The sequence below is a fragment of the Cupressus sempervirens genome, chromosome 4 (assembly GCF_028749045.1).
Source record: "Cupressus sempervirens isolate cs-2001-9-10 chromosome 4, ASM2874904v1, whole genome shotgun sequence".
NCBI classification, from domain to species: Eukaryota; Viridiplantae; Streptophyta; class Pinopsida; order Cupressales; family Cupressaceae; genus Cupressus; species Cupressus sempervirens.
The window spans coordinates 704598967-704622349 of NC_143121.1; the positions used below are offsets into that span (position 1 = coordinate 704598967).

Here is a 23383-nt window from a genome sequence, read left to right on the forward strand (position 1 = left end):
CAATTGTCCTTAGACGACTTGTGAGGGTGAAAGAAGCATTGTGTCAAATGGTTATTAGCAACAAATGGAGTGGATGGAAGCAAGCTGATACAAAAAGGGCTAAAACTGTAAAGGATTTGATCTTGAGTGATGATTTTTGGAATAGGGTGGAATATGCATTAGAGTTCGCCGAGCCCATCATGTCTATGCTTTAGTATGCCGACACTGATGAGCCTTGTTTGGGGGACATATATGATACTATGGACTCCATGCTAGAAAGAATGAAATCAATAAGTTTAAATTTTTATACAATACATTATCCTTGTTTATTGAGAGATTTTGATTTTTGATTTTATTTAAGTTATTAACACTACATCAAGATAACTTACATTTACATCATTTGACATCCTAAGTCATTCAGAGGAGAGAGAAGGATCCTGAGGGTACCTTGTACAATAAGGTGAAGAAAATTGTTCTACATCGCTGGAACAAGATGACTACACCTTTACACCTCCTGGCATATGCACTAGAAAGAATGAAATCAATAAGTTTAAATTTTTATACAATACATTATCCTTGTTTATTGAGAGATTTTGATTTTTGATTTTATTTAAGTTATTAACACTACATCAAGATAACTTACATTTACATCATTTGACATCCTAAGTCATTCAGAGGAGAGAGAAGGATCCTGAGGGTACCTTGTACAATAAGGTGAAGAAAATTGTTCTACATCGCTGGAACAAGATGACTACACCTTTACACCTCCTGGCATATGCACTAGAAAGAATGAAATCAATAAGTTTAAATTTTTATACAATACATTATCCTTGTTTATTGAGAGATTTTGATTTTTGATTTTATTTAAGTTATTAACACTACATCAAGATAACTTACATTTACATCATTTGACATCCTAAGTCATTCAGAGGAGAGAGAAGGATCCTGAGGATACCTTGTACAATAAGGTGAAGAAAATTGTTCTACATCGCTGGAATAAGATGACTACACCTTTACACCTCCTGGCATATGCACTTTCTCTCAGATATTATAGCGGTGAGATACTTTCTATTCCTAGAAAAGTGGCACCATATAGAGATCCTGAAGTCTCTACTGGGTATAAGAGGTCATTTAGCAGGCTCTTTAGTGATCTTGGTGCGGCATTGAATGTTAGTAGAGAGTTTGTAGATTTTGTCTCAGGCAAAAATGCAGACCCTAATGCAATCAATGACCAAAGTAGAATGGATACCATTGGATGGTGGTACTTACATGGGCAAAGTTACATATACCTCCAACCTCTTGCCATTAAGATCTTGTCACAAATATGTATTTAAGTTCTTTTTCTTTTTCTTATGGCCTCTTAGCTTGTAGAATTAGCTCTCTTAAATTCCTATTGTAGTGTAAAATTGCAATTTCTAATTTTTAAAAATTGTGGTGGTTGTCTCTCTAGGTTGCGAGCTCTTCTGTTGCTGAATGGAATTGGAGTACATACTCCTTTATCCACTCAGTGAAGCATAACTGGTTAGGTTTGAAGAAAGGAGAGGACTTGATATTTATTCACAACAATTGGCACCTCCTATCACACAAGGATCCAAGATATAAGAAGGGACTAGAGAAGTTGTGGGATGTACTACTCGAGACTTCAGACTTGGATATGACTGTCCAGGATATATCTAGAATTGCCTTGCTAGATGTTGAGAAAGAGGAGGATGTGGTTGCATTTGGGGCTAGTGGAACCGGTTTGGGTTCCAGTGATGAGGAAAATGATATAGATGAGGATGAAGCCATTGATCCCTCATATTTTGATGACCCATTTGACCCTTGAAGAGCATTTGCATCTTTGATTAACTATGTTTAAACATTTTTCATTGACTCATTTATGATTTATCACCATTTTTCAAACTTATTAAATATAATTTATTATCTATCAATCTGATGAAGTAGGCTATGTTTTGAAATTCCATTTTGCATTTTAGTAATTCAGTGTATGACTTTTTTTACAACATTATCATAGATTAATGAGTGCGTATTTAATGTTTATCTTTGACATTTGGCATTGATCAATAATCAAGTAACATTGATATATTCTTACTATGAAATGACTTAGTAAGTTAGTTTTACAACTATGCGAGTTTCTTTTTTTTTTTTGCAACACTTCCAATCTACAACACTTCCCTTGTATATCCATTCGGATCAAACATGGGCCTTAAGACTTCAGACATCTCCAATTTGTATTTCATTTCAAATACCTTCAACATGTTCTTTGCATTAGAAGGGGACTCACTAAAAGCTCCCACCTTCATAGAAAACTTGTACCGTTTCTTCAAATTCCCACTCAGCATGTTCACTTGGATTGCTTGCCTCATAATCTCAATCGGCACAACCATATCGCTAGGATACCTCGGCAACTTTAAGGGGAAACCATCAAAAGCTACAAGACGCAAATACAAAAAGGATGAGAATTGAATGAAGTAACTCCCAAATTGGCTAATGGCTGCCATGGCTTCATGGCTAAATCTCCTCTCTAGACATCCCTGTAGCTCCCTACAAATTCTCATGGTGAATGCATCATTAACTCTTATATACTCTGCATATCTATTTTCCAAGTGTAAACACGGGTAGAATTCATAAGACTTCACATTATCAGGAAAATTTTCCATCCTTGGGATGCCTGGCCATAATTTTAAAGAAGCTAACATGTAAATGAGGAAGGAGGACTTGTAGAATGTGTTGTAGAATTTTGCAGCACTACGAGCATTAGACAAAATCTCGCTTACCTCGTGAGCCCAATCAATATAATAGGTATCAGAGTAGATGACTTGCACCAAAAAGAAATATTGCTCAACAAAGTTTAGAGCTTCTACCTCACCTTTCAATCTATGTAAGAGGACCAAGATGTCGACAATCTAAGGTTTGAGATTAGTCCTAAGCAGAGTCTTAGGAACCTTACTCTTGGCGCTACATGGTTTTTGGAACCAGGACTGCATAATTTCCTTTCTCCAAATCATCTTCTTCGCGGAGAACTCGGAAATGGCCCCTCCGAATGTCAAATCTGAAAGTTCCTCTCATTTTGGAACTCGTAGGCAATTCACCACAGTTTGCCTGTGAATGGAAATCAATACTATGTCATTTGGCAGTACAATTTGGATGGTGTCTGGGTTATAACAATTTATACATTCATAGATCAACTCCGGAGCTTGGACTGCCACCGGGAAACTAACTGCTTCAACCAACCCGCACCCTCGAAGCTTCTCAGTAATGGGATGGATTGGCTCTAATCTCACTCTCTTCTAAAAATCTTGCATGTCATAGAAGCGAAGAGAAGTATCCGTGAAATTTTGTAGTGAAGACTTAATTTCGTTCAATCAGTTGAAACCCACAAATCTAGTTGGCATTCTGTTTGAAAATGAATTTTGAATCCAGAAAAGGAAAAGAATAACAAATGCATAGATACTGGCTTTTTGAAAAAGTTATGCAAATTAACAGAATATCAGCTCAAGAAAGAGCGGTAGTTTGTGTAACTGTTCATGTTTCCATCTATATAGGAGCTTCAATTCATCTGTTGATCTTCAGAATTTGTGCCACACAAATGATTGAAGGAGAGATCCGTTGAAATAGTAAATGTGTGGTTCTAACAGATATCTCGGTGTCTTTTCACTGTTCTGTTTGCCCAACGGTAACTTTCTATCTTCCCATACTTACTTTCCTGTTTTCCTTTAAGTTTCATGAAGTTACCAATAGATTACCTTGTGGGAAAATATCCACTGAGTTGAATTCTGGCACATATACTCTTTCCTGTAGTTATTAGATTCTTTCTATTATCATCTTGAGATGCCTTATGCATAAAGTGTAGGTTGAATCTGCCTATTAACTTGATTTTCTTTAAAATTTGGGGAATTGTCTTCATGGTTTGAAAACTCACTGAGGAGAAGACAATTTCCATTTCTTTGCCCACGCTTCCTTTTTGGTTTACCGTTAGATTATTGGATTCTTTAGGTTTAGACATGTCAAGAGGGAGTGCAAAAATTCATTAGGGACCCACCTTTTGTTTCTTTTCCTTCAGAATTGCCTTTTGCAAAAAACTGACTTCATGGGTTGAAAACCCGTCGAGGAGAAGTTGAGTTTCAGTTTTCTGCTTGGAATGATTATGAAAGTTGTGACCAATCCTGAACATTTCCTAAAGTGGAAAAACGTAAAGGAAGCATGAATTTGCCATAGGGCACCTTACCATCTTCTTACTTTGATCCAAATGCATCGTTTGGTGCTCTTTGCAGGAAATCATCTTCATGGGTTTAAAGCTCGCTGAGGAGAAGACAATGTTTGGATTTCCGCAAGCTTTTCTTCTTATTGAGAAAGTGCTAAATTGCAAGCAGATATAACTCTGTAAATGATCTTTGTATGAGCAATGTGAATCCATCGAATTAGGCACTAAGCTATTCGTATGATCGACTCAACAAGAAGGGAAAACCAACAGGCTATGAATGTGGAGAAGGGAAAATGGAGAAATCCAATAGAAATTCATTCCACCTAAGGGGTCTTATACCTAGACTCAAACACAAATATGAATCACTTTGATTACTTGGGTAGAGGATGAAAAGTGGGGCAACAGTTCGCTCTGTCTAGGGACTTGGGTAAGCCGAACCCAAGTAATGAATTCAAAATCTCTGGTTTCGCAAAAATAAAAGGTGGCTACACAACAAAACTAAAGTAAGGAAATACAAGGAAACAAGGGAAACAAAAGAAACCTAACTAGGAAAACATAAACAGGAACTAAACGTAACTATAGTACACTATAGGGGTTACCTGTTTTCAATTTGAAATTTGGTAGAGCTTCAAATCTTGACCATTGAATGTTAGGGGTAGCACTTCGCCATCAAGATATGCCAGTTTAAATGAGTTGTTCTCGAATGCTTAATGAACAATGAATGCATACCTTTTGGTGCTCTTCGCTTATCCCACAACAGTACGCTATCTCCTACCATGAATTTTCGCAGTCTCGGCCTTTTATCAAACAAGCTCTTCACGTGTATCTAGTGTTGTGTAGTGTGATCCACGATTTCTTCTCTTTCCTCTTTGAGTTTGCTCAAGTACAAAATCCTCTTTTCTAGTTTGTCTCTATACATGTCATCTTCAATTTTTGTTCTCAGTTTGTTCACAGTCAATTATAGGGCTAATGGAAGATTAGCCTCAGTCTTGTAGACTAACTCAAAAGGAGAGATGCCAATTGCCCTCTTAGGAGTCACCCTATCTGCCGATAGTGTCTCATGAATCTTCTTGTGTTAGGTTTTCTGATTGTTTGACACCAATTTCTTGACAATATTCATCAAGTTCTTATTACTAGATTCTGCTTGACCATTTCCTTGCAGGAAATAGTCAGATGAATGACTGACTGTGATACCATGCTTGAAACAAAACTCGGTAATCTCAACTAAAGAAAAATATGTTGCATTATCCATTACAAGTTTGATGAGAACTTTGAATCTAACCAATATGTTTTCCTTGATGAATTCACAAACTATTTCGGAATTAGTTTTCTTGGTTGCTTTGGCTTCTGCCCACTTGGTGAAGTAATCAGTTGCAATTATAACATACTGGTGACCAGTGTTGGATGCTGGATTGATAGGACCAATGAAATCAAGGCCCCATTGTTGGAAAGGACCCTTAATGATGATAGGCCTGAGAGGCAAAGCGGCTAGCTGGGGTCTCCCGGTGAACATCTTACATTTTTCACATTTTGACACCCAGGAGTAGACATCCCTAAACATTCTGGGCCAGTAGTAACACTGTCTCAATATTTTGATAGCCGTGACCGAAGATGAGAAATGTCCCCCACATGCTTCATCATGAAATGTTCTTAACAAGTTTTCTTGTTGTTTGTCTATGCATCTGAGAAAAGTACCATCTATAGCTTTCTTAAACAATTTGTCATCCCAAATTACGTATCTAGCCACTTTCAACTTGAGATCTCTTCTTTGCTTTGCCGTCATGCCTTCAGGGCATTCTCCATACGTTAGTGGATAAGTAATATTCTCAAACCGAGTCCTGCAATCCTATAGCCATAACTAACTGCTTCTCTCCCAATTCTTCTGGTTCTTCAACGATCTTATTTTCCGCGATTACTTTGCATAATGCATTACCCCTCACTAGCTTAGTAGTAGGGTATAATATAGTGGCGAATTTTCGTATTTTGGCGAATTTAAGGTTTTGCTGGTGTTATTTTTGGCGATTTGTGATCCCTTCCATGGTTTCCTTGGTCGCCAAGCTTTGTCGGGTTTACCTGGTTGCCTAGCATTGTTGGGTTCAGTAATTGCCAAGGCAAACTTTACATTTGAGTTTTTTCTTGGCGGTATTCGCCTTTTACACAACTGACCAAGTAATGCTAATCGGGTAATGTTTGCCAAGTTTCAAGTTTCCATTTCATGCAGTATGGGGGAATTCGCCAACACAGTTTCACTTTATCGTGGATTCGGCTCGTTTCACCTTATGGAAAGTGGAGGAGTCAGCTCGTTTCGCCAACACACTTTCATTTTGCCATGGAGGAGTCGGCTCGTTTGGTGTGGTAAATTGGTAATTGATTTGTATAAACCTGAATTCGCCCAAGCAATGAGAGAATCACTAAATACCGCTGGCACTCCATCGAATTTCTGGCAACACAGGACACATCACGGGCACGACTCAGACTCTAGAGATAGCTTCCACAAGTTGTGGTATGTGCTGTAAAATACTCTCCTTGAGTTTATCTAGTTTAATTTAATAAGAAGCTTATCTACAGTTTCCTTTCGTATCTCATTTTCATTAGAAATTTTTAAAAAAGTGGAGGCAATGCTGCAAGTTGGTGGTGACGTTAATGGTTTTTAAAGCTTGCATGCATGGATATTGACCACCTTTATTTCCTTTGCCATGGAATGTCAATTCACCAATTGTTAGAAATCAGATTTGAAATTTAACTTTTTCTGTTTAAGTTTCAATTCCTAGTCTGAAAGTAATACTGCTTATTCTCAGGGAAGTAAACGGATTGTCAGTAGATTGAGATGTCAGGGGAGGGTGAGTCTCTAACTAATATTGCTCAGTCTTAGGGAATTGAAATTGAAGGGGTTGTCAATGGAAGGCTACATGTTGACAAGGGTAAGACCCCCAAGGGCAGTGAAGGGATTAATCTTACATCAAAATGCCCAAAACTTAGAGATACTACCATAAAGGCTTTCTTTGGAATTGACAATGTTTTTGGTCCACCAACTTGTGCAACTAGAGGTGCAGAAGGAAATCATAATACCTCACCAACACTAGAAGATCGCGTTGTTATTCAATTAAATCAAAATACATCAAACAAGGATAACAATGTTTGAACAACAGAAGATAATATTTATGTTGGTAGGAAGAAAAGAAAAAGGAATGTAAAAATGGGGTGGGAGTGGGAAATGAAAAGGACTTTCCAGGTTGATTGGGTAGCAAAGTACTGGTTTATTGAACCAGTCACAAACAATGATGAACCACCAATAGAATGTAGGTGTACGATTTGTACTTGGAAAACTAAAAAAGAGAAAAAGTTGAAGCTAAAGCTCGACACTATAGAAAAACATATTGGTAACGTTTATGAAAAACAAATCATAGATGGAAAGGAAGTAGTAGTAGTGAGATGGAAATCAAAGGAAGAATGCCTTCATGTTAAGTATGCCATAGAATATGAAGAGCATTTCAAGAAAATAGCGGTAATTGGTAGTGGCAGTAGTGGCAGTCCAATCAAGGATGGGCTTCAACATGCAGCCAATGATGCAAACTTGGCAAAGACCGTTCAGATGAGTGTTATTTTTCATATTCTATCTAGAGGGCGTCCTATGAGAGACTTTTCAGAATATATTAATTTATTATCTTTTTCAAGAGTTCCTCACTATCCTATGTCACATTGGTCAATATACGTTGGATGGGAAATGGGAAGCTGTCTTGCTGGTGGAAAAGCAAAATGTACAGGAGAGAGTAAAATGTACAGGAGAGAGTAAAAGAATCCAAGTTCATTTCATTATCCTTAGATGAAGTCACTACGGTAGATAACACTGCTTGGGTCTGTATGCATGTATATACTGTAAAAGATCATGTTCGTCAAGCGAATATACTTTGTGTTCGTAAAATGAGGGCCAATTCAACTGCAGAAAATTTATATTTAGAAGTTAGGAAAGTTTTGAATGAAATTGCTGGTATGGATGACTTGACAATTGCAAAGAAGTTAGTCTGCGTAGGAGCTGATGGAGCTGTAGTAATGCGAGGGCAAAGGACTGGTCTTTGTGCAAGATTACAAACTATTATTGCACCTTACATGCTTGGCATACACTGCATAGCCCATCGAATGAATTTAGCATATAAGATTGTAAGTAGTTTTCCTACAGTGTCAAAAGTTGAAGATCTAATTTGTGAGCTTCACTCCTACTTTTGTAGAAGTCCTAAACACTTTGCAAAATTTAAGATTTTTCCTGAGGGAGTAACAACAGGAAATAAGATTCTCAAGGATGTTGAGTTAACATACACCAAGTCTCCACATTTACCTGTACCGAGCATTTGACCAAATTACTATGTTGTTCATGCAAGAGCACCTTCCATCTAATTTGAAAGATACAACACATTTGGGAACATCCAAAGGATAAAATCATTAAGTCATTTAGGATAGTGGGTCAAATAGCACCTTTTGGTCCGCTTTGTAAGACATAGTCCCAAGATTTGGCATTTATAAGCCACTTGGTCAATTATTGTCAAAGGACCCAATAGGCTTCAAAGTTTTGGGAATTTTGGTATCTCGTGAGTGTTTTCATAGTTAATTTCTATGAAGAATCATTTATGATTACTCAAGGATAAAAATTGATCTTGTGAGCAAAAATTGCAAAAATGGTCATGAAGTTGCTTAGCAACTTTTGTTGCAAAGTTGCAAACTTAGCAAAATACTATAGAAATGCTCCCCAAATGACCAAGTGGCTTGAAAACCAATTGTAACCATTGGTGAAGGCCTTCAAATAGCCCTACTAGGCGGGTGGAAGGCAAAAGATGTAAGTTTTTTGCTCAAATCAATAAAATCTATCTATTTTCTTGCATTTTGTGTTGTTCTGCCTGGTTGTACGGGTGTATACGGACAAACTCTTGAAGAGTGTCACCATTTTGGATTCCCCTATCAACTAGCTTGCTTTTACACTTGGTATTATATTTTGATTTGGTCTATAACTCCAAATACTTAAGCTTTTGTGAATGTTGTTCCAGATTTGCTAGCAAATCAAGGGTTTTGGCTTCTTTTGTGGATTTTGGGCATTTCCAACATGGAAAAATCATGTCCATTGGTGGAATGTTAGTTTCGCATATGCCCTTCCATATTATGTTGTTACTTTTCATGTACTTGCAGGGAGATAAGAGAATCAACGAGCCCTAGGTGTATATCTCTATGCATACACCATGTATATTTATGCAACCAAGTGCATAACTTTTCATGGATCGACCCCTTGAGGCTGAAATCCTGGACTTAACACTTTCTCATGACCCCCTAAATGTTTCAAGTGGTTTGGGGAAGGGAACTAGTCTGGATAGGGTACTTCCTTTGTAAATGGAGCTTAATTAGCCCTCTAGCCTAGAGTAAAAACCTAGAGTTTTGTGATTTGGTTGTGGAGTCATCCCAAACCCTCTGAGGCTAATGTGTATTCCCCAAAAGGGTACTCAAAGTAGTAATTGGTTTGATTGGTCTTTGAGGTTTTTCAAAACTTAAGGCCAAAATTTTTCAGTTTTAGAAGGCTATTAGACTAGTGTTTGTTTACATGGGAAGTACCCTCCTAATGTGTAACCAATTTATGGAAGTGATTCCTTGGGTCACATATGATCCTAAAAACACCCAATCCACTCAAGTTTGGTGATGATTCAAGCCTTAGGGTCTTGGTTGGGTTTTGCTCCAAAATTGCCTAGTAAGGGGTCAAGGAACCAAGGATAGTCCTTAAGGGCTGATCCATGAAGATGACAACTTCAACCACTTTTGGTTAGAAGGATGAATAAAGGATTGGAGACAAATCATTAAAGGTGTAAGAACCTAAGGGAAACTCCACTTAGAGAGTTTAGAAAATCTTGAAGAAGGGATTCATCCCTATTCCCCTTAGGCTCTTGCATCAGTTGTCCTATTTATTGCTGAAGTATCATCAACTAACATACACAACACAGACTAAATGCAACATATCTTTTAGTTCTTTTCATAACAATTTTCCCTAATATTATCCAATGGATTTGAAGCAAGTAGTGGAACAATGATTTCAATATGATTAAGGCCGAATTTTAGAGGCCCCAGTCAAACTTGCCATAGTAAACCTCATGGGAAAGAGCTCTGGCATTCTGCTAGTCAAACTTGCAATCGTAAACCTCATGGGGAAGAGCTCTGGCACTATGGACTTATGTTCATTTCCAGCTCTGCTCGTACACTTGATATTTTTCAATTGGTTTGGCACAAGCCCGATGACAATCGTGAGGTAAATATACTTTTAAAAGTTTACATTAAATGCAACTTGTCATCTCCAAATGAATTTTATATTCTTGTGAAAGCAATTGCCATAAAACAATACCTTAACAGGTCATTTGAAATGATGATTATTTTCTTGTATTGCTGAAGCAGAGAACTGATCACATTAAGATGGTGCATTGTTCAGTATAAGATGGCTCTCTATTCCAACTTTTTTAACTGAGCTGTCCACTCATTTATGACACCATTTTGTTGGTTATACTGAATAATTCAACACTAGAATGTAAGTGATAGGAATTTACATGGCCAGCTCAAAGGTGCCAAAGCAATGGGTTAATGAGAAGATTTTTTCCAACTTTTTTGTCTAAACTATCCACTCATTTAAGACACCATAGGTACTCATAGGTTCAACTTTAGTTTATACTATAAAATTCTCTTGGCTAAACATTATGTTTCAAGAAATCTCTTTCATATGAATACATAGCAAGGATAGTTCAACAAATTAGACTGGGATGGTCTACTCTGTACAAATATTTTACTATATTAATATTGTTATCTCCAAAATCTGCACCCTGATTTGCTCTAAGTCCTAAAACTCTCAACGATTTTGGAGAAACATTGGATCAACCAGAAGTTGTGGATAACCTATGACCTGGTTGAACCTTCGGATTCTAGGTCAGTTCCTATATGATATATCTGATACCTTACTTGTACTAATGGAGACGTGAAAAAATTATATGGAAAAGGGTAAAAAGACAACCTTGAACATGAAAAATCTAACAGATTAAAATAAGGTGATACACCAAGATTGATAACACAAAACACTGTTATACTTGAAACACAATGAAAGTTTTTGACAGATAATCACAAAAACTCCTGTTTGAAGATCTACTAATTCATATCAGTAATTTAAGAGAAGGTTTATGAATTTGAAAATATACAAAAGGAAACTAATCACAATCGAATATATCAATAATGGAAACACAACTCAAAACCTATGAAACAGATATCAGAGAAAGAAGATGCAAGACAAGACATAATTCAAAAAGTCTATCAAGAAAACACAATTGAATAACATCAATCACCTTAAAGCATACAACCAAATCTTTTACTCCAAAGCTGGTTCCAATGAAAACTTTATTCCAATCAAAGGCCCAAAGAACAATATATTTGCATAATAGCTCAGAATAATGAAGAAACAGATACCAAGGACAAAATCACATAAGCATCCCTCTTTCCTCAAAATCTGAACCCCTTCTTGAAAAACAAGAGGGGTATATAACAACAGTACCACTGCCCATCAAAATAGGAAAACTAGGTCGAAATAATGAGTTGACTCATTATCAAGAACCTCTAAAAACTCTAAAAATATGTTCCAAATATCTCAAACTGAGCCTTTACCATCCATGCATAAGAAAAGTCTAAAAAAGACCCCCAAACTGCCACAAATCACTCCATAATGCACTCTGAACTCCTTAGTCTGAATTGGGTCTCTAAAAATATCAACTGAGACTGCCCCTTCAAATTTGGCATTAAAAATATCAACTCCCCTTCAACTGCTTGATACTTCTAGTTGTACTTGATATTATAATGCAACCCTCTTTTAACTCAAGACTCTCCCCTTTTTGTTTATTATTTATTGCATTTAAAATATATTATTATCTAATAGTTGATTCTAAAATTTCAACTAAAGAAAAATAATAATATTAATAATATGGACTGCAATGAATAATAATAAGTTTTTAAAATAATAATATAGACACTTAGGAGATAAAGTCTATACTATTATTTTAATAACTTGCATAAAAACAACTCCATATTACATTGCATTGGACCCAAAATCTTGTAAAATGCAATTAAGGAATTCATAGAAGGAAGAGTTGAGAGTTTTGTTTCGTCTTTTGGAGTTATGAGAATGTGTAAGCAACACAATAGGGTTATTGTGAAACCCTAGCCGTCTGAAGCTTAGATCTGTGATTCTCTTTGTTGTAAAACACCAATTTCCTTGTGTCTTTGCTGTTTGGACGCCATGTAGTATTTTTGAGACTCATGGCATGAAAAAATGGAGGGTTTTTATTGAGAGCCGATTGATTATCTGCTGTAAGTTGATGTCGAAATGTGCTTTTTGGTAGATGTCTGGTACATTCTCGACCTTGACATGAAAAAAAAAGGGTTTCTCAGGCCGTCGACTGGTGATTTGATGTTGTTTAAAGCTGAACCTGCATTTTTTATTGTGGGTTTTGGACGGCATGAAACATTCACTCCTCTCTTTTGTTGGGTTTACACCATTTTTTTTATCTTTGCTGTTAAGACGCTTGGAGATTCACGGGCTCATGGTATGAAATATGGTGCCTTTTCTTTTTCTTTTATTTTTGCAAAAGCCGACTCCATGCTTTTTTACATATCTTCTTTCCCAGCTGGTTTTTGAATGCCATTTTTTTTCTCTCTCTATGGCTGTGGACTCTAGTAGCAGACTGGAGAACTTGAACGTTAGGAGACCCATTTTTTGCATTTGAAAACAAGAAAAATGTGGCTCTTTGTTGTTCTCTACTGTAAGTGAAAATACTTCTCTATTTTTTCCTTGTGAACTTTGTTTACTTCATGGGTATATAAAAAAAATAAAAATAAATAACATGCCGACTGGTTTTTTTTTTTACATCTTTTGGAAAACACCTTTACCATTTTGTGGGTTCTTCCTCTTCCTTTCTCTGAGATCTGTTAATTTGGATGTCAAATTTGCTGCTGTATTTAGTAACAGTTTCAAGATATGTGGAACTTCATATTGACTGTATTTGGTTGAACTCTTGGAGACTATGATTCTTTTCTGAAAGTAACTCATTCATTGCAGATTTCTGTTACTGGTTTTGTTCTGACATATGGAGGTAACATTTTCTTGTTGGAAAGCTATGAAAAGAGGGCGCCATAATCATTTTCCCATATTCCCTGATATGTTTAAAGTTACTGCAATGTTCTTATTTTATGAGGCAACACCATTCTCATGAAGAGTTTACTTTACTTTCCTCATTTTAGACAAGCTCTCATGCACATGATTAGGCACTCGAACTGCTCCTTGATAGTTCATCAGTAATCTTGCTCATCTCTAATCAAACAATCGACCTTCTGATCTGATTTTGCTTTCTTAATCTGGTTTTCAAGTTCATCTCCATTCTTAGTTAGTTGTGACATACCAAAAATACCAGATAACTCTTTCGTTCCTTGTTCTGTTATAAGGGTCTGAATATGTTCATTGAAGCTCTCATTTATTGTATTACTTTACCAACAGTGATGGTGTTCTGCATTACGTTAGTGTTGCCGGCTGTCTCAGTGTATTGTGATCCAAAAGTTGAACTCCCACAACTTGCCTGTAGCTTCTGGCCATTTTAGTAACTCAGACCTGTGGAGCCTTTGCCTTCTTCGTAGGATTCTTTGTTGAATCCAATGCCCTCCAGTCTGGTTTTGCTTCATTTCCAACATTATTTTCTCCCCATTCCCAACATTGTGCCTTTACTAGACTTCCTGTAAGTTTCATTTTATTGATAGTGATTAGTATTATCTTGCTTTTGTTTGCATCTTGACTTGTATGACGCATTTTTCCTACTGGCTGAAAATGGTTTTTTTTTTGTTGTGATAGATAACCTCTTGCTGTAGCTTTCATTCTTGCTGTATTAGCGAAACAAAAGGTTTCAAAACTTTAAAAGTTCATCCCTTTAATGTTTCATTTGCTGTTATTTGTATGTATACCAATCCCACCTGCTAGGACTATCCTGTTTTCACCAATTTTTATAAGTAAAAGGTTTCAAAACAAAAAGAATTGTCCCTTTAATACTTTTATTTTTCGTGATTGGCTTCTCTATCTGCTGATGTATGCCTGTATTTTACTGAGATAAATAGCGTGTAGGATGATGAAAGTGAGATGAAGTGAGCTATCAGCATTACTTAGATCCATTTCTAACCCATTCTCTTTTGTGGATGCAGGGATTGGAAGCATGGAAAGGGCGAGATCCAGAACAGAGAAAAGATGGATGCCACTTCACCAGTCATTACAGGCAATGACCGGTGCCCATGACCTTTTTCTCCCTTTACTCCTCTTTCATGTTACTGATTTCAGTAGAATATAGGTGTATATCAGCACATAGGGACTACTCCCACAGTCAAATGTGTGGGAGAAATTTACTTTCAGCATTTTATTTCTATCATGATTTGTTCCATCATACAAACATTGAATATTATTTCAGTATGAATAAAATACTTTTCCTTTAATGCATTTCTAAGAATTACTTAAAAGTAATAAGCATGTATGTTTTCCTCCATTTGAACATGTGTGAAATTTGACCAAGAAATATATAATCTAGATAAATATAAGCAATAACAACATAAACAAATACTCTCATTGTTTTAAATAAGTCATTAGCTGTTAGGAACCTGTGTGTTCCTTCTGTCTATTTTGTTAGAGTAGTGTTGTTGGACGCATATGCTTTGTAAGTCGTCCCGTGAGTATATGTTATTATCCCACATGCATAGGTAGTATTACTTTTCTAGATCGTACTCAGTATATAAGAATAGGTTGAGGCCCTTGATGGGCACGGACGAATTTATTGTATTGAGCTTGCTCAAAGGAGGTTACCCCCTCGAAGTGGCCTGCGATCAGTAGATTCATTCTGAGTTCTGCTATCACTTTATATTCTGTTATTTCGAGCATTCTCACGATATTGCTATAAGGAGGTTCATCACATCTGGTATCAGAGCACTCTCTTGGGCTCGCTGGGTGGAAATTACATCAAATTTTTTTTTTCTGTCGTGGCCTTCAGGTTCCTCTCACTTCTAATATCTCTTGTTATTGCAATAACTCTTTTCAGTTGTTCTGTCTGTGAGTGAATTTTTCTAAGTCGACTGTTCAAAAAAAAAAAAGAGAGTAAAAATTTTTCTGTTTTTTAGTCGTAGCTTCCTTGTTTGCTTTCTGTTTCTGCTCATACTTCCGCAGAACGTCTGCAATATCATTTCGCATACTTCCTTCCTTGGCGACCCAACCCCAAATTTTACATATCAAAGCCCTAAATCCCTCATTTATCTAATTTTAGGGTTTGCCCTATCTTTTTCACCTCTCATCCAATCGCCACCAAACTGAGCCACAAGATTCAATTCCTCATTTTGCTCCCTTATCCCTCTTGGACTGTTCGCCTCATTTCGCCTCCCTACCCTTGAAATCCTCATTTTTCTGTTTCCCTTGTCCCCAGATAGTCTCCCACCACCCGTCGAACACCCATTTCCTATCTGAGTTTTACCCAAATCCAAGTTTGCCGTAACTAAAAAAGTTTTTGTTTCTCATCTTCTACCCATTCCAAAAAAAAAAAAAAAAAAAAAAAAACCTTGCTTTATGGTTGTTACGCGTACAGGAGCAAAAATCATGGAAGAAGAAATGGCATCCCTCAAAACCAAACTTCAAGATCTGGATGACAAAATTCTGGGTCTTAACTTTCAGCAGTCAGCCATGAGCCGAAACCATTCAGGAGATACTGGGTCCTCTTCTGGCAATTTCCATGGACCAAAGCTTGATTTTCCACGCTTCGATGGTTCTGATCCGACTGGATGGATCTATAGGGCAGAGCAGTATTTCAGCTTGCATAATACTTTGGATAACCACAAAGTCCCCCTTGCATCTTTTCATTTGGAACATGAAGCTCTTCAATGGTTCCGTTGGTACATCAAGGCTAATGTAGGCCCAACATGGAGAGAATTGTGCACCCTCATTTTGGAGCGCTTTGGCCCTAGTTCCTTTGATGATTTCACAGGAGCACTCACTAAACTGCGTCAAACAGGCACTGTAAGAGAATACCAGACAGAGTTTGAAAAATTAGCTAATCACACAGAGGGCTTGTCTGATGAATTCTTCCGTAGTTGTTTTGTTAGTGGTCTGAAGGATGCACTTCGCTCAGAAGTCAAAATGTTTCGACCTACTACAATGATGGAAGCCCTTGGGTTGGCTAAGTTAGCAGAAGACAAGATTAGTGCTCTACAACGCTCCAGATCTAATTTTGTTCCATTCAGAAATACAGGTTCTCACAACCCTCCAGTCATACCAGCTCCCAGAACTACTCCGATCAAGCACTTGTCTGAAACAGAGATGCGAGTCAGGCGAGACAAAGGGCTTTGTTATAATTGTGATGAGAAATGGTCTCGGGGCCATAGATGTGTTCAGCAAAAGCTCTATCTCTTGGATGTGGATTCTCCACCGGAACTGGAAGAATATGTAGATGCTCAGGAAACAGTGGATGATGAGGTTGAGCCTCACCAGCTTGAACCTCCTTCACCAGAAGCTCCACCAGAGATATCTGTCCATGCTTTGGCAGGAGTCACTACTCCACAAACCATGCGGGTCCAGGGTTTCTTCAAGAAGATCCCTCTTACTATACTCATTGATTCTGGTAGCACTCATAACTTCATTGATCCACGAATAGCCAAACAGGCTGATTGCTTTATCCATCCCTGCTCTAGCTTTGAAGTCATGATTGCCAATGGGGGCACTTTACCTTGTAAAGGGAAATGTCGCAATGTGCGTCTCTCTATTGGCGATTATAACATGCGCTCTGACATGTTTGCCTTACCCTTAGGTGGCTGTGATGTGGTTTTGGGTGCCCAATGGTTACGCACTCTTGGCCCCATTCTTTGGGATTTTGCTGAACTTTGGATGCAGTTTTCAGCCGAGGGGCACCAACACACTTTGAAAGGCTTACAACCAGGGTCTCTCAGCATCATCAGTTCACACCGTATGGAAAAACTTCTTAAGAAGAATTCACATGGTGTCATCGCTCAGCTCCATTCCATTCAGATGCAGCCATCAGCAGTCTCTAGCACTCCTGCCGATCTCCAACACATTTTGGACAAGTATTCTGGTGTATTTGCTGAACCTGTGGGATTACCTCCTTCTCGTCCAGAGGACCACCGTATTCAGCTCCTTCCTGGCAGGGTTCCGCCCAACATCAGGCCCTACCGCTACCCATTTCATCAGAAGACCGAAATCGAGATACTTGTCCGTGACTTATTGAAGCAAGGTATTATTCGCCCTAGTACCAGTTCCTTTTCTTCTCCAGTTCTGCTTGTTCACAAAAAAGATGGGTCATGGCGACTCTGCATTGATTTCCGAGCACTTAATCATCTCACTATAAAGGACAAGTTTCCCATTCCAGTTGTTGATGAACTTCTTGATGAACTTCATGGGGCTCATTTTTTCTCCAAGTTAGATCTTCGTTCTGGGTATCATCAAATTCGGGTTAATGAGGAGGATATACCTAAAACTGCCTTCCGCACACATGATGGTCACTATGAATTTTTAGTCATGCCCTTTGGCCTCACGAATGCTCCTTCAACATTTCAGGCAGTGATGAATAACATATTTCGACCATACCTCCGGAAATTCATTCTGGTCTTCTTTGATGATATCCTCATATATAGCAAAACTTGGGCTGAGCATCTCCATCATCTGGAGCTTGTCTTGCAACGTCTCTCTGATCATCAACTCTGTGCAAAACTATCTAAATGTGTGTTTGGCCAGGAGGAAGTGGAGTATCTCGGGCATATTGTTGCACACCATGGAGTGCGGGTGGATCCTACAAAAATAGATGCCATGAAAACTTGGCCGCATCCTAAAACTCTCAAGAGCCTTCGGGGTTTTTTGGGGTTGACTGGCTACTACCGCAAGTTTGTCAAAGATTACGGGAAAATTGCAGCACCATTGACAGCTCTGTTAAAAAAGGATGCCTTCTCCTGGACCCCTGTTGCTGAGACTGCATTTGAACAACTGAAACAGGCTATGTGCAGTACACCTGTTCTCGCGATGCCAGATTTTTCCAAACCCTTCACTATTGAGAGTGATGCTTGCGGCAATGGATTGGGTGCTGTTCTCCTGCAAGATGACCATCCTATTGCGTTCACTAGCAAAGCCCTCTCTGGTAAGAATCTAGCCCTCTCTACTTATGAAAAAGAAATGATGGCTATTTTGCATGCTGTACAGAAGTGGCGGCCATACCTCTTAGGGAGTCATTTTTGCATCAGAACCGATCACCAAAGTCTGAAATACTTCCTGGAACAACGGGTATCCTCTCCTACACAACAGAAATGGGTCAGCAAACTCATGGGGTATGATTATGAGATCACCTACAAGAAGGGTAAGGAGAATATTGTGGCAGATGCTCTTTCTCGCACATTTGATAATCAAGCTTCCCTTTCCGCTATTTCTATGCCCATTCCCAATTGGTTAGCGTCTGTTCAGCAGGGCTATGACAGTGACTCTTCTTTATCTCAAATCATTCACCAGCTAGCCAATAATCCTTCTGCTATACCACATTACTCTTGGGATGGTGCTTCTCTTCGATACAAGGGTCGGCTAGTGCTTCCTCAGAACCCAGCTCTACATCAGGCTATTTTTTATGAACTCCATGCTTCTCCTTCAGCAGGGCACTCAGGCTTCCTCAAAACTTATGAGCGAGCAAGGAGAAACTTCTTTTGGAAAGGGATGAAACAGACAATTCAACAGATGGTGGCTGAATGTGATACTTGCCAACGCCACAAGGGTGAAACGACCTTCCTTCCTGGCTTGCTCGAACCATTGCCCATCCCTACACGGATTTGGACTGATATTTCTATGGATTTCATTGAAGGGCTTCCTAAATCCGGTGGCAAGACAGTGATCTTGGTTGTGGTTGATCGTCTCTCGAAATATAGTCATTTTTGTGCCCTCAGCCACCCCTATACTGCCTCCTCTGTTGCACAAATCTTCATGGACCAGATATTTCGTCTTCATGGACTCCCTTCTTCCATTGTCTCTGATCGTGATGCAACTTTTACCAGTCATTTTTGGACTGAACTGTTTCAGAAAACTGGCACCAAACTGAAGATGAGTTCGGGCTATCACCCACAAACTGATGGTCAAACTGAAATTGTCAATAAATGCTTGGAAACTTATCTTCGTTGCTTCACTTCCGAACAGCAACATCAGTGGGCCAAGTGGCTCCCTTTAGCTGAATGGTGGTACAATACCTCTTACCACACTGCCTCTAAAATGACTCCATATGAAGCAGTCTATGGTCAGGCACCTCCAGTGCTCCTTCCCTACACTCCCAACAGCTCACCAGTCCAGGCAGTTGACATAGTTCTCCGCAACAGGGATCAGATTCTTCGTACCTTACAGGATAATCTTCACATGGCTCGTAATCGGATGAAACAGCAAGCAGATCAACACCGTTCTGAGCGCTCATTTCAAGTTGGGGATATGGTTTTTCTTCGTCTACAGCCATACAAACAATCCTCCCTAAAGCTGAAAGGGCGTCATAAGCTGGCCCCAAAATTTTATGGGCCTTATAAGGTTCTGCAGAAGATTGGTTCAGTTGCTTATAAACTGGAACTTCCTCCTTCTTCCCGCATTCATCCAGTCTTTCATGTTTCTTGTCTAAAGAAAGTTCTGGGTACCACTGTCAGAGCACAAACTACTCTCCCTGAAATGGATACGGAAGGATCCATTATCCTGGAGCCGGTGGCAATCATTGACCAGCGCACTCGCCAGCTTCGCTCTCGCTCCATCTCTGAGGTCTTGATTCAGTGGCATGGCATGCAACCAGAGGATGCTACCTGGGAACCCCTTCTTCAGATTCAACAACAATTTCCACACCTTAAGCTTTGAGGACAAAGCTTTTTTCTAAGGGAGAGGGGATGTTAGGAACCTGTGTGTTCCTTCTGTCTATTTTGTTAGAGTAGTGTTGTTGGACGCATATGCTTTGTAAGTCGTCCCGTGAGTATATGTTATTATCCCACATGCATAGGTAGTATTACTTTTCTAAATCGTACTCAGTATATAAGAATAGGTTGAGGCCCTTGATGGGCACGGACGAATTTATTGTATTGAGCTTGCTCAAAGGAGGTTACCCCCTCGAAGTGGCCTGCGATCAGTAGATTCATTCTGAGTTCTGCTATCACTTTATATTCTGTTATTTCGAGCATTCTCACGATATTGCTATAAGGAGGTTCATCACATTAGCATTGGGATTCGATGATCAAATGAGTTGAATGTGTGAAAAAGATTTACAATTTCAAGAACTATAGTCAACTGATTTAAAAGTAAAACTCTATAACTATTCCACTTTTTCTCTCGGCCCATATTTGGCTAGAAGCCACTGAAGCATGAAGGGAAAATGAATTAGTTTGAACCAAGAAAACTCTCCCATATGCAAGGGAATAAAAAGAAGTGAATATTCTAACAGAGGGAAATGTATACCGATCATGTGAAACCACCCAGAAGGTCATCTTTTTAACTATTATAACAGTCCCTGCCACACATCCATTCATTGCAACAGTATTCCCAAAAAGACAAAATCCCCACTTTCCCAAACAAGATACCCGTTAGATAAAGCATTCCAAATTAAAGATTGCATTATGCCAATGGACTTCTTTTCAACCCAGTCAGTTCGCCAACTTGTAAAAACATTGTTACTACAATTAAGATACATCTACGAGTTACATGAGTCTAGATGGAAAAGTGTGGACCAACTGAAGGACTTTTTGAGACAATGTGTAGACAGAATATGTACTGGCATTAATTTTCTAAAATTTGTCATATGGGAAACATCTAAACAGAACACTAAATAGCATAACTTACCAAGGGGACACTTAGTGTGTTATTTTTTCTCTTTATATATGATGAGATTTAGTTGGCTGGGTAGCCACGGGTTGCCATATGTGTCACTTCTATCTTGGCTAGATGATGAAGATGGAACTATACTGCTTGAAGTAGTGAACACTGAAATAGATACAAAGCTGTCAAAGCTTGTCATTTTTGCCCACATTGGTCATACATCAGTATACATATGGTTGCTCTGTAGTTAGGGAGGACTTATTGAACTTCTTGACGTACTTCAGATATAGACAATACAACATTTTTCTATACATTATAATATAAAAGATTGGACCACTTGTCACAGACCAAAAAATAATAATAATGAAAGAACATAATTGCTTACAAATGTTTAGGTGGATGGCATATGTAGGCAACCTCAACCAAGGCATGTTAAATGCAGACATTACTAAAAATATGTCAGTGATTGATTAATAACTAGTGACTTTTAAGAGTTACATTATGATCATTGTTCATAAAGATTGAAATGACCAATAAACTAATTATATATGTAGATGAGAGATTAAATCATGGGCCATATAGTGTCAATCTTGTCTCAAAACTAAACAACCATGCCTATCAAAATCAGCAACTCGTCATAATATTTTGATAAGACTGCACTTTTTTACTGGCCAGATAAATACTAAGAGCCAGAAACATTTTAAAGCAGCCGGGTTTTTGATTCTTCTGTACTGGGGGTGCAATCAGATGTTTACCTGTCAATGGCTGCTGCAGCACTTCAGGAAATGAGGGGTGTTGATCCCTCAAAACAGTTGTCGCAGTTTCAACAACAGCAACAACCATCTCAGCAGTTTCAGTGTAGAGCAAGTCCCAAAATACCAAGACATATTTTTCAACATCAACAGTCACAGCAACAACATATCCTCCAGCAGCAGGCTCAGAATTTACAAGAACAGTTGCCTCAAAGCCATCTTTTGCAGCAGCAGTTACAGCAAAGCTCATCTTCACAACAAATACTTGTAGCATAAGATGCAACATTCTTTTAACGATCAACAACAATCTTTGTCTGAGCAAAAACAGTGCCAACAGTCTTTTCAAATTCCAAATGTTGGTGGTGCTTTGCAACAGCTTCCGTCATCTCAATCGCAGTCACTGCTTAGTTTTCCTTCATCCGTGTGTTCACCATCAGTATTTAGAGAGGCTAATGGAAATTTCTCTTCATCTGTCACAACTTCAAGCATGTCTCCTCTTCAAAATATATTGAGCTCTTTGACTGTAGAAGAAAGTTCTCATTATTTGAATTTGTCTAGAACCACTCAGAACCATCTTGTAGTGCAGCAGCCTGCGAGAACCCTAACACCTGGTATTTCTAGAGAATGCCAGCTTTCTTCTGGTTCATGGGTCCAAAAGCGGTTATCAAATAATTTGGCATCCTGCCTTTCAGGTGGACAAGTTGAAGCCCCTTTTCCATCCAGAGGTCAATGTGTTACAGCTCAAACTGAATCCTTAGGATAGTCGCATATTCCCACACCTTCTATGTCATTGCCTCATTTTCCGTCAAGAGACTGCCCTTCAGAGCAGGATGGACTACATCCGGATCTCAGAGTCATCCTTTGTTTGGTGTCAACATAGATTCACCATCTTTTATTGTTCCAAGCACGTTATCAAACTTGAGGACCGAGGTGATGATGCCATTTAATGTTTCTAATTTCTTCAATCCACTTACTTGTGCATCTGGTTCATATTTTCCACTGAACTCAAACAAGGGTGTCTCTAGTTGTTGGGATGAAAGTGGACTCTTGTCTTCTGCAGAGGATTTGGGACAGATGAATCCACCTACAAGAACCTTCATAAAAGTGATTTCTTGCTCTTGTCATTGCATATCTTGTTTATCATAATGATTACTTTTATGTAACAAACCATAAGAAAGATATTGGTGTAATAAATTACAAGGGTCAAATGGGAGGTCTTTGGAAGTCACACATTTCAACAGTTATCCAGAACTGCAAAGTGAACTTGTCCGCATGTTTGGCCTAGAAGGCCAGCTTGAGGACCCTTTAAGATCAGGCTGGCAGCTTGTGTTTGTCGATAAGGAGAATGATGCACTTATCCTTAGAGATGATCCTTGGGAGTATGTGATCTTGACACCTGTTAAATGCAAAATCAAGATACAGTTGGTTAATTGAGTTGTGCTTTTCGTTGTTCTCAATCAGTAGAGCCTAATAGTTTATTAATGTTGAAATTTGATCAGTTTTCATTTACCAACTCTCAATTATAAATTTCCATTATCTAATTTAATTAGTTAAACTCTA

General features: G+C 38.4%; 1 protein-coding gene and 1 long non-coding RNA gene across 4 annotated transcripts in view; one reads left to right on the forward strand and one right to left on the reverse strand.

The window, feature by feature from the left end:
• The window catches only part of LOC149563207 (uncharacterized), a 100693-nt gene that overhangs the window by 76634 nt on the left and 676 nt on the right, over nt 1-23383 (forward strand). For 2 of the 3 annotated variants that reach the window (XR_016364028.1, XR_016364029.1), the window contains exon 4: nt 14426-14714. This is a non-coding gene — a long non-coding RNA (uncharacterized LOC149563207). Of the gene's footprint in view, nt 1-14425; nt 14715-23383 lie in introns of those variants that run through there. The other variant, XR_016364027.1, reaches the window with a different exon arrangement.
• LOC149563208 (uncharacterized) overlaps nt 1-23383 on the reverse strand; it is a 39210-nt gene that overhangs the window by 7972 nt on the left and 7855 nt on the right. Inside the window, exon 2 of the mRNA XM_089826578.1 lies at nt 21827-23219. Coding sequence (XP_089682704.1) covers nt 21827-22109 — 283 coding nt within the window. The 5' untranslated portion in view covers nt 22110-23219. The remainder of the gene's footprint in view (nt 1-21826; nt 23220-23383) is intronic.